Source organism: Schistocerca piceifrons, chromosome 4 (assembly GCF_021461385.2).
Source record: "Schistocerca piceifrons isolate TAMUIC-IGC-003096 chromosome 4, iqSchPice1.1, whole genome shotgun sequence".
In the NCBI taxonomy this organism is placed as follows: domain Eukaryota; kingdom Metazoa; phylum Arthropoda; class Insecta; order Orthoptera; family Acrididae; genus Schistocerca; species Schistocerca piceifrons.
The window spans coordinates 302580789-302592849 of record NC_060141.1 but is presented as its reverse complement, the minus strand read 5'-3'; the positions used below and the strand labels follow the sequence as shown (position 1 = coordinate 302592849).

General features: G+C 45.6%; 1 protein-coding gene across 1 annotated transcript in view; it reads left to right on the top strand.

Annotated features, from left to right (window-relative positions):
* LOC124794661 (UDP-glucosyltransferase 2-like) overlaps positions 1-12061 on the top strand; it is a 142198-nt gene that overhangs the window by 103184 nt on the left and 26953 nt on the right. The window contains exons 3-4 of the mRNA XM_047258191.1: positions 9023-9245; positions 9401-9620. Of these exons, the coding sequence (XP_047114147.1) occupies positions 9023-9245; positions 9401-9620 (443 nt within the window). The remainder of the gene's footprint in view (positions 1-9022; positions 9246-9400; positions 9621-12061) is intronic.

The following is a 12061-nucleotide window of genomic DNA, read 5'->3' as shown; positions in this document are numbered from 1 at the left end:
TTGTTGACATGTGTCCCAAGAGCAGTATTGGACCTAGTATGCTACCCTATATTTTTATTCCTTGTTTGACAATAGTTTTACTAAAAATTTGTCATTAGCCAATGTGTGATCTCTCACTACGTTTTACACTTTGTTTCCCTCGGAAGACTGCAGCCACTAGTTTAATGCTTCTCTTTTTACACTTGCTGATTAAATCTTGTTTCGTAACATTTTAGGTCTGCAGTGTCAAAACCCTTGGACAACTCTAAAAATGTGGTTAATAGTCACCCTTGTGAAGAGCTTAAAGTATCAATTTTGCGAACTCCGTAGTGGCCTATTTTTTACTTCTTCTTTTGAAACCCAACTGCGCTACTTTAAATGGTTACATTTATTCATGTGACTCTTTAGTGTATCTTTTGTGATTGGTTAAATTAATTTGATTGTACACAGCAGTGAAACTCGCCTGTAGTTTTCAGTCCTCTCTGGTTTCTTACTTCGGTAAGGCCACAACTCATGCCTGATTTACATATTGTGGAGAAAATACCCGAACTAACGGACTCATTTATTGTCCAACTTTGCAAAAGCCAATGTCAAATCATCTTTATCCAGCGAGATGAATCGTGCAAATTCTTTAGCACTCTCGCTTTCTTACTGTACAGCCTTTCTGCTACGCTTATCACTTCTTCAGCCATTTAAGGAGTAGCTACTCTAATGTACAAATCCTGCTTTCAATAAGGCTTGATCTTCTTTAAAAGTATTTAGAGCTGTATTTTGAAACGTGCATTCCATTATTTTGGTGTTAATAAAAGTTCGCAGCGCATTCTTGGGAGTACTGCTCATGGGCGCCTGGGCCATGAACGCCCTTGTAGATCTCGTCAACGCCCACCGGTGTGCGGTACCGTATCCGTTGGGAACCACCGATCTACGCCCCGTCTCAAAATTTTCAGACTGGATTAATAAAAAATAGAGAAACGTTAGGATCGTAGTTTTAATGCTTCATATGTTCTACATGCTCTCAGTACAACGTACGGAACGTTCATACAACCATGCGAAACTGTCAGAAAAGTCTAGCTTTTGGATCTTGTTCAACCCACTTGTCAAACTGGATTAAATGTTGATTACGTCGTCACAGCTCTGACCCTTCATGTGAATTTCTTCTCTTTGTCGTTTTTTTTTTTTTTTTTTTTTTTTTTGGTAGGTTCGAATTGATAACACCAAGTTTGGCAAGAGCCCAGTTCGCATTGTACGTTTCAATCAGGTCGCGATATGAGTCCACGGGCAGTCAAGGTGTGCAGGACAAACTTCGCACACTCTTTTCTCTTCTTCATAACATTCTGGAAAGAGTTTCCAACATTAGACGTAGAAATGTTGCTCCATTGCGATTTACTACACTAAGACTCTGGCACATTACGGGTGCAAGTCCATTACTTAACACTGCCTACTCACAACTGAGTGATCGAATGCACATCTGTTCTTTACACGTTAAAAATGTCAGTTCATGATGCTGACGCTTCTGATATATCAGGAAGAAAATCAGTACAGGAACTTTCTGGAGCGACGGTCTACACCATGAAACGGAACGTAACTTCCTTTTACGATCATAGATTTTAAAGGAAAATGAACGGCATTAATCAGCAAAATATTCGTAATAAATCTGAGAAACCACATGAAAATTAAAAATTTTAAGATTTGTTTATTGCTTTACCTAGAAACTGCAGTCAATCGTTCTTGTTGAGAAATGTTGCTTTCACATTTTTCATCTGGTCACAGCAGCAGAAGAGGTCTGCTGCTAATTGGACAGAGTCGTTTCTTGTTGCTTACATCCATAAGATTATCTTCCAGTTGCCCTACACGTGTCCCATGGATGGTGCTAATTGAGCAAGAGCTAATAGCGGCCAGAGAATCTACATTTGTTGTTCTCCTGTTCATAAAACGCCTGAAAATATCCGCTGATCTGAACTGAGATTAGTGTGTAGCAGGCAGAGTATTATGGTCATCCGTAGCTAAAGAACAACCATACCAGCAAGTTCGACATGAAATCCACACAATGCATCCACCCAGGGGGCCCATAGCTCTTTGGTAAGTTTGTGCTTGGCTACCACGAGGCCTCAGCCTTTGTAGCACTTTTTCCCTTCAGTGCGGCCTGTCTAACCTCCTACTATTCTTTTTTCCCTACCTTGGGAACATATCTAAGATATTTGTGGCAAAGTTGCCTAAAGTTTTAGTAGCCTGACATCAGAACAGTCTCTTCACTATTTCTTTCTTCTCCATCTCCTACACTCCCCCCGCTTTGGAGTTTGAGGTTCCTCTTTGTCTCTCGTTCCTCCCTGTGCGCTCCTGAGTGCCGGCCCATGCGTCTGATGCGTAACAGGTGAGTTGGTAACGCTTAATTCCCAGCCCTGGGCCATGAGATAGGGTTCGCACGGACCCTCTGATAAAGGCCAGGCACGGGGAAGGGTTATTGCCTGAACTGTTATCTTCCCAAATTCCAATAGCTCCCTCTGTCAGTAGTTAGGGATGTGTGACTGAGGTGTGAGCAGTCATCTAAGGCAGGTGAGCCCCCCCCCCTCTGGGGGGGGGGGGCATGGAGATGCTGGCAACAATGGGGATTTTCTCGCAATCAGCCAATCACCATCTCCGTCTACTAAACGTAAACGGAATGAGGCTAAAGATTCCCGGATTCTCCCAGCTGCACCTCGGATCCTCGTAGTATGATGTACTACAGGTCAGTCCTTCGATATAGTGTAAATCCGTTTATAATTCAGAAAGGTGTTGATGCAGTTCCCGGCACTGTGAAATCCTGCTCTTGTTTACGTAATGGCACTTGGCTTTTGGAGACAAATTGTGATTCTCGAATCTAAAAACTGCTTGCAGCTTCACTCTTCCACAACTATCCTGTTCGTGTTGAAGCCAATCGAAGGCTGAATTCTCTGCATGATGCTAGATGGTATGACTGAGGGAGAAATCCAAACTTACCATCTGTTCAGGGCGTCACTGCAGTCAATCGGGTATTGAAAAGGATTGATGCAATCGTAATGCTTACACGCACTCTTCTTCTCACGTTTGATAGAGTAGTGCTTTCATCAGAGACCAAATCAGGCTATGAAGTTACGATGGCCTAAACGTACAGTCCAAATCCGATGCGCTGCTACCAGTGTCAACATTACAACCACACTCGAATGTCCTGTCGAAACACGGCCAGATGTGTTACTTGAGGTTGGGATGGTCAGGAGGGTGATTGCCTGTCTCCTTCTCCCCGCTGCATCAATTGCAATGGCGATCATGCAGCCTCATCCCGAGAATGTCCCATGTATTTCGATGAACGGGCCGTCTAGGCTATTTGGGTGAAGTAAAAAGTGTCTTACCCTGTCACGTGCAAGTTGTTGGCTACTCAAAAATCCTGTCTTCTAGCATCTAGTACTTAACAGTACTGTTCCTCCTACACCTCACTCCACGAAGGACACAGACTTGGGACATCAAATTCAGTAAGACGGTTGTAAAATCGCCCAAGGACACAGTAGCATCTCCTCCTCCAGCTGTGCAACAAGCCACCACATCTTCGCATCCGGTGGCGAAATAACCTATTACACAAAAAACTGGCAGGCCAGAAAGGTCAGAAGGAATACGTCTGCGAAAACATTTTACGCCCCTCCAGCGAACAAACATCTGAGTCTTCTTCTGAAAACTGGAAAGGCTCAAAGAAATTGAAAAAAGACAAAGCGTCTTCCCCTTTGCGGACTGGGAGATTCTTTTCATCAACCATCACATGGCCGACCGCCGTTTCACCCCTGCCCACCGCCAGCCATTTTTCTGCCCTGAAATCTGCAGGCCGACCCATCGAGAATGCTGATGCCTGTGCAGATCTCGTGGAACAGGAGCCTCCAGACTCTGCGCCATGTAGCAATCAGTCTTCGAAGGCTGGCACTCGGCAGCTGCAGAAGTGACAACCCAAAATTTCTCCCTCCGCCCCCTTTCCTTGTATTTATCATTTGCGTGCGCAATGTCGTTGCATTCTTCGAGATAGTAGAAAGCTAGCTGGATGTCATGTACTAATTTTTTTTAACAGTTCCACTCCCTCATCCATAGTGTGGGCCAACCTCCGGTGGCTCTCTGGGATCATGGTTCATTCCCCAGTTTCCAGCCTGACCGTAGCGGATGCTGTCTTGTGGACCCCATTGCAACTTCAAACAACTTGGGCCGCTCTTTTATGGAGATTTCGAGCTCTACCCACTATCACCCTTCCTTCCTCCATTGGAAACGATTGGAGGAGGCTCTGGTGATACCCTCCTCTCAGAATGGTAAAAGCTACAATGCCGGATTTATTAAGAGGGGGCTAGAGCATGCTCTAACTTCATCCCAATCTTCTGCCCCCAGGGCCGGACGATGCTCACATTCGGATGTTGCAGCACCTTCCTCTTGTGGGCAGGCATTTTCTCCTGCATGCATACAATCTCATCTGGATAGATGACACGTTTCCCAGACGCTGGCGTGAAGCCATTCCCGCACGCATACCTAAGCCCGGTAGGACAAACACCTTCCTTTTAGCTACCACCCCATTTCACTCAGCAAGATGATGTAACGATTCATGCCTGGCTGTTCTGGTGGCTTGAGTCTCTCAGTTTACTAACCATTGCACAATATATATTCCAAGCGTGCCGTTCTGCAGTTGACCATCTCGTCACTTCATGAATGGTTTTCTGCGGAAATCCCAGACTGTGGCCGTCTTTTTCGATTTGGAGAAAGCCTAAGGTACCTACTGGAAGACTGGTATCCTCCGTACTATCTACGCTGTGCCCTGAGCGTCGTCCTCTTTGTTATAGCCGTTAAACGTATGACATGTCTCCCTCCAGGCATTTGTGGCTCCTCCTTCGACGACGATTTTGCGATCTGTTGCAGTTCTCCACGGACTTGTCTCATTGAGCGGCGCCTTCAGCGATGTCTCGGTCGTCTTTATTTGTGGAGCATCGACAATGGCTTTCGTTCCACTAACAAAACCGTTTGCATGAAATTCTGGCTGTGCAATTGGATTCTTCCACTGTCTTATCTTGGGTATGTTGCTCTTCCGTTCGTTGAAACTACGAAATTCCTCGGGCTCATGCATGATAGAAAAGTTTCTGCGTCCTCTCTCTTACCTGGCCGCCCGCGGTACCCGGACACACTGTGTTCCAGATCAGCGGTACTTCCTAAGGAGCGGATCAGACCACCCTCTTAGCGTTTGTACCAGTCCCTCGTCCATTAGAAATTACACCATTGGTGTTTCGTTTATGCATCTGCACGTCCTTGCATCTTACGCCGTCTAAATACTATCCACCATCGTGGAATCCGTTTGGCCACTGGTGCATTTTACACTTGCTCAGTTCAGTCTCTACGCAGAAGCTGCAGAACACCCACTGTCATACAGACGTGATGCTCTACTCAGCAGTAACCATGCCGTTTGCCTTCTATGCCCGGCCACCGAGCTCATGTGTCCTTCGATGACTCCTTTGACCGCGAGTATGGGGTGCGTTTCTCTTCTGTTACCTCCTGGAATTCGCTTTCGACTATTGCTGCGGCATCTTAACTATACGCTACCTGACACTTTCCCGGTGGGTGTGAACCCTTCACCACCTTGGCTTCGTGCAGCGGCCCTTCACATCATGGACTTAATTCGCTATCTAAGGAAATTACTCTAGATTTGGTCTGTCACTGTAGGTTTCTCTGTCGTAACACAGAACTTAGTGATAGTACCTTAGTGTTCACTGATGGCTGTCGGACTAACCGTAGCGTCCGATGTGTCTTCGTTATTGGCACCGACGATTTTCGGTATCGGCTTCCGGAACACTGCTCAGTATTTACAGCCTAGCTCCTTGTCCTGTATCAGACCATGGAGTACATCCGGCGACTAAGGCTTTCAAATTGTCACCTGCTCCGACTCTCCCAGTGCCCTTCAGAGCCTGTGTCCTGAACACAGTCCATCCTTTAGCGCAACGGGTTCAAGAAAGCTTCCACTTGTTCATTCTTGAGGGAGCCACTATGTTGTTTTTGTGGGTTCCTAGTCACCTCGTTCTGACTAGAAACGAGGCTGCTGACGCTGCTGCCAAGGCCGCAGTTGTCCTATCTCGGTCCGCTAGTTTTTCCATTTCTTCCGATGATCTCCGTGTTGCCGTCTATCAGCAGGTGGTGCCACTTTGGCATCACCCCTGGTCTTCCCTTTATGTGAGCTCCGGACAATTGTCTCCCAGCGGCTTGGCCGATCTCCTCCCAACGCGAGATCATTTTTGCTAGGTTGAATGTTGGGCACTGTCGTTTTAGTCATGGCCATTTAGGCAGTTATCTCCCACCACTTTGTGCTCCGTCAACAACCTTGGACAGTTCGCCATTTCCTGATCGAATGTTTTTTTTTTTCTTCAAACACTTACGTTCTAATGTATGTTTGCCGTCTGAGTTATCGGTTGTTTTTGCGAACGACGCGCGATCTGTCGACTGCGTCTTACTTTTTATCCGTCGAGGCAATATGGCGAAGGAGACTTAATCTTTAGTTCGGTACCTACGTTGTCTCTACGGCGTATTTTGTGGATCTTTCTCAAAGAGGAAATCCTTGTCCTTGGGTCTCTCTCCTCCCGTCGACTGGGCTTAACGTAAAGTCCTTTTTAACCCCTTTTTTCATATTAATGTTCTAAGGTTTTGACATAGGCGGGTATAACTAGTTCTTTTTGCGCCACGAAACAAAACAAACACAATGGGTACGGTCGTAGGATGTCTGATAACTATACCAACTACTGAGTTATATAACCCTCCCTCCCCGCCGGTGAAATGGGGAGGCAGGAAGCTTTGTTACATGTATATAAAGAAAACGCCGCAAAAGTGCTACATCTGCTAGTTAAAAATCCAGACACCCACCAAATAAAAGCTACTGTAGAACTTGTTGCAGGATCTGATGTACCACAATGAGTAAGAAACTACCGAAACACCTGCATTGAAACAGGAGGCTTCGGTTTGTCTCAGCGTACGTGGAAAGCCGCTAATAGAAATCAATCGCTAAACTCCTTAATCATGCAGCGATTTTCTGTTCTAATATACCGAGCGAGGTGGTGCAGTGGTTAGCACAGTGGACTCGCATTCGGGAGGACGAGGGTTCAAACCCGCGTCCGGGCATCCTGATTTAGGTTTTTCGTGATTTCCCTAAATCGCTTCAGGTAAATGCCGGGATGGTTCCTTTGAAAGGGAATGACCTTGGTCTCTAATGACCTCGTTGTCGACGGGATGTTGAACTCTAATTTCCTCCTCCTCTGTTCTAATAGTAAGCCCACCCACCCCCCGTCATGCATTCGTGGTGAGACAACCCAGACCATTAAACTATACCAACTACTGAGTTATATATCCCTCCCTCCTCGCATCATACTCATGTAATTCAAAGGACATGCTGATACATACGCTGGTTCCTGCTGACTTGATTTGCAAATAAAATTTAAGAAGTGTTCCACCAGTAGACTAGTGTACCATAATGTACACTCCTGGAAATTGAAATAAGAACACCGTGAATTCATTGTCCCAGGAAGGGGAAACTTTATTGACACATTCCTGGGGTCAGATACATCACATGATCACACTGACAGAACCACAGGCACATAGACACAGGCAACAGAGCATGCACAATGTCGGCACTAGTACAGTGTATATCCACCTTTCGCAGCAATGCAGGCTGCTATTCTCCCATGGAGACGATCGTAGAGATGGTGGATGTAGTCCTGTGGAACGGCTTGCCATGCCATTTCCACCTGGCGCCTCAGTTGGACCAGCGTTCGTGCTGGACGTGCAGACCACGTGAGACGACGCTTCATCCAGTCCCAAACATGCTCAATGGGGGACAGATCCGGAGATCTTGCTGGCCAGGGTAGTTGACTTACACCTTCTAGAGCACGTTGGGTGGCACGGGATACATGCGGACGTGCGTTGTCCTGTTGGAACAGCAAGTTCCCTTGCCGGTCTAGGAATGGTAGAACGATGGGTTCGATGACGGTTTGGATGTACCGTGCACTATTCAGTGTCCCCTCGACGATCACCAGTGGTGTACGGCCAGTGTAGGAGATCGCTCCCCACACCATGATGCCGGGTGTTGGCCCTGTGTGCCTCGGTCGTATGCAGTCCTGATTGTCGCGCTCACCTGCACGGCGCCAAACACGCATACGACCATCATTGGCACCAAGGCAGAAGCGACTCTCATCGCTGCAGACGACACGTCTCCATTCGTCCCTCCATTCATGACTGCCGCGACACCACTGGAGGCGGGCTGCACGATGTTGGGGCGTGAGCGGAAGACGGCCTAACGGTGTGCGGGACCGAAGCCCAGCTTCATGGAGACGGTTGCGAATGGTCCTCGCCGATACCCCAGGAGTAACAGTGTCCCTAATTTGCTGGGAAGTGGCGGTGTGGTCCCCTACGGCACTGCGTAGGATCCTACGGTCTTGGCGTGCATCCGTGCGTCGCTGCGGTCCGGTCCCAGGTCGACGGGCACGTGCACCTTCCGCCGACCACTGGCGACAACATCGATGTACTGTGGAGACCTCACGCCCCACGTGTTGAGCAATTCGGCGGTACGTCCACCCGGCCTCCCGCATGCCCACTATACGGCCTCGCTCAAAGTCCGTCAACTGCACATACGGTTCACGTCCACGCTGTCGCGGCATGCTACCAGTGTTAAAGACTGCGATGGAGCTCCGTATGCCACGGCAAACTGGCTGACACTGACGGCGGCGGTGCACAAATGCTGCGCAGCTAGCGCCATTAGACGGCCAACAACGCGGTTCCTGGTGTGTCCGCTGTGCCGTGCGTGTGATCATTGCTTGTACAGCCCTCTCGCAGTGTCCGGAGCAAGTATGGTGGGTCTGACACACCGGTGTCAATGTGTTCTTTTTTCCATTTCCAGGAGTGTATATTTGTACTCTGTTCATCAGTTTGTCATTAACACCATTGTTTTATATCTGTAACGTATGTAACAAAAATTGTTCCTCAGTACGCTAGATAATCATATACTCATTATTTTTTGCATTTTAATTTCCACCAGGACATTCAAAAGTTCATGGACGAAGCAGAACACGGAGTAATATTCTTCACGTTCGGGTCTGTACTGCAGGCCCGGGATTTGTCTGATGAGAAACGAAGTGCAATACTAGAAGCATTTGCAGAGCTTCCCCAACGCGTTATTTGGAAATGGGAGGCTGAAAATCTTCCAGGGCAGCCCCCTAACCTGTTAGTACGCAAGTGGCTGCCTCAGTATGAAATACTGAGTAAGTAAACACTTCAACTTTGGTGAGAACATCTGGAAGCTCTTCACTGAAGTTTGCTTGAGTGTGGATTTTTGATTTTTCTGTTTTCTAGCACAGTAAACCGTTGCCTGTTTAAAATGTCATCTTAAAATACTGCTTGATTTTGTTCTTAACAGGCCATCCTAAGATGCGAGTGTTCATTACGCATGGTGGATTGATGGGAACCACCGAGGCAGTCTACAATGGTGTGCCATTGTTGGGAATACCTTTGTTTGGCGACCAGTTTCATAATATTAAAATGGCTGTCAGGAGAGGCGTTGCTATACTTCTACCCTTCCCAGAAATGACGAAGAACACACTGCTAGAATCTTTGCGCACTCTGCTTAATGACTCTGGGTAAGTATCATATCATAAAATTATCTTACAGCGCCATTAAGTTTTTCGTGATGGATTTGATGTATTAAATCTTCTCGATAAACTTCGCGCGTTAAACCTGTACAAAACTCAGTGTTCTGGAATATAGCCACCATTGTCTTAGCCCGGAAGTCTACCAGTTTCCAGAGACGTCGGAATTCTGCAGATACGAATGACTGTGGGACCAGAGATTGCATCGGCGCCTCCGACGCTATGACGTCAGCAACTTCATTGTTCGCATTACGATGTAGAATGTGAACTATTCTCTTCTGAAGAGTGTCAATATCACGGCCCCACCCCCACACATTAGTGTGTCAAATCTCCTTCAATGTTGGTGACGCACGTTCTGTTTCCCACTGTCTCTCTGATGTCTGAGTCACAGTAATTTTAGGTCCCAGCCCAGACCGATTTTATGGTTCAAATGGGTAATACCAGTAAAATATAAATTGTTTATATAAGCGTGCTCAGGCAGGTAATGCAAGACTAAAGCTCTGGATTTCAGAGCCATTTTGTACTCTGTATCTGGATCTTTATGAATATTTTAGGTACATTCCTCCTAATGTCTTCAATTTCACACACCAAATTGTAAAGATTAAACTTTAAAAATATAGCAAGGCATACTTACCACTATTTGGTGTGGAAAAACGTGTCCATTATTTACAATTCTGTTTGAATTTAAAATAATAATAGTGTAGTCCAGTGTATCAGTCAGAAATTCGTTGTAAATACACACATCGCTTGGAAAATAAGCCCTCATAGTTGCCTATTGAGAGCTATCCAAGCTGCAGTGTGTCAGAAATATTTTTGATCAAAACTATGCTGACAGATTAAAACTGTGTGCCGGACCGAGACTCGAACTAGAGATCTTCGCATTCGCGGACAAGTGCTCTACCATCTGAGCTATCCACGACTCACGACCCGTCCTCACAGCTCTAATTCCGCTAGTACCTCGTCTCCTACCTTTTCATTCTGAGAACATAATCTGTTGGTGTGCCTATTCGCACCACACACTATCACTTAAATGCTGAAAGATTTGAGAATACTGGCAAGTGTTTCCTGGCAGTGATACATAAAAGCCTAGCCATTTCTCATTTCCTTCAACAATCAATCCTGACACACATTCCTATGAGTGGAACCATAAACTAGCCACATGACATGTGTACGTAATTGTCGTTTCTTCTTGTCAAACGGTAGTGGTCTGTGTGTGTTAAGAAATACAAAGCAATATCTGTGTTTGTTATTTCCTATTATTCATCATTCGCGAGCGCTTGGTCCATTAGCAACATCTCTACCTTTTGGTTCCCACCTCTAATTAATCTGTTTGGTCAACTCCGTCATCTCATCTTTTATTTCTTGTTAAGAAACTCAGTGCATTTCTTTGGCTTACTGAATCTGCACTACCTGTTGCAAGGTTGTACGTTAAAGTATGCTGAAATTTTCTTCCAGCGATATCAAAACGCTGCGATAGATAACCCATCTGGACGTATGCACCTATCTTAACTGCTACGGCTTCGGGAAAAGTACCACGTTGGCTGAAGCAAATTAACTATAAAAATGCGAAAGGACTACTTCTTAGACTTGTTTGGCTTCCGCTACTTTGCACCACGACTAGAAGTTATTCTGTTTGTACTTAGTCAATACTAAGTTCTGGGTTCTTTACTTTTTGCTTAAGGTTTTGTTTCGAAAATTGTAGTGAATGAATATAAATATTTCATTTTTTCAGAACAACAGTTGCCAGTTAGTGATAGTGAGCTCTGATGCTTTCTCGGCGTGATTGACTAATGGTGTGCTTTCAAGTGTATAGTCGAGCCATTGGTTCAGTTTTTTCTTTCAATAAACATCTTGGCTGTACACCAGAAAGCATGCTATTAACAGGTCGCAGTTAACAGGGGTGAGACGCATATTTTTAAAGCACGTCGCTGAAATTACCCAAATATCCAACGTCTGATAGATTAAAAAGGGGACCATGCAGCACTCTTATTTTTTGTAATTTTTTATGTTTATGGTACGTGACATGCAGATTTCAGATATACCTATCCTAAAAACATTTCGATGCAACTCTCAAAAATTCTCTAGAAAATCGACTTCGAAGTTTCTCATCTATGTTTAATAAGCTAAAATACGGTACATTGTTTTCGACGAGCAGTGTTGTTCCTTGCTGAGTGCTCGCTGGCTGTGTAGGCGGCCTGGGTTTGATTCCAGGTGGAATCATATTTTAAATAAAGGCGTATGTTCTACGAACATGTCCGTGAATGGTAGAATCAATAAAGCGCAGGAAACATGTCTCGTTTCGGTCATTGTTTTCGTTTTTTCCGTTCGAATACCTAAGTCATTTAAATATAAAGTTCATCAAATGCTAATTAACACACACTTGGAAAATACACGTATTCTTATTTCTCATTACGTACTGCACACAAATATCC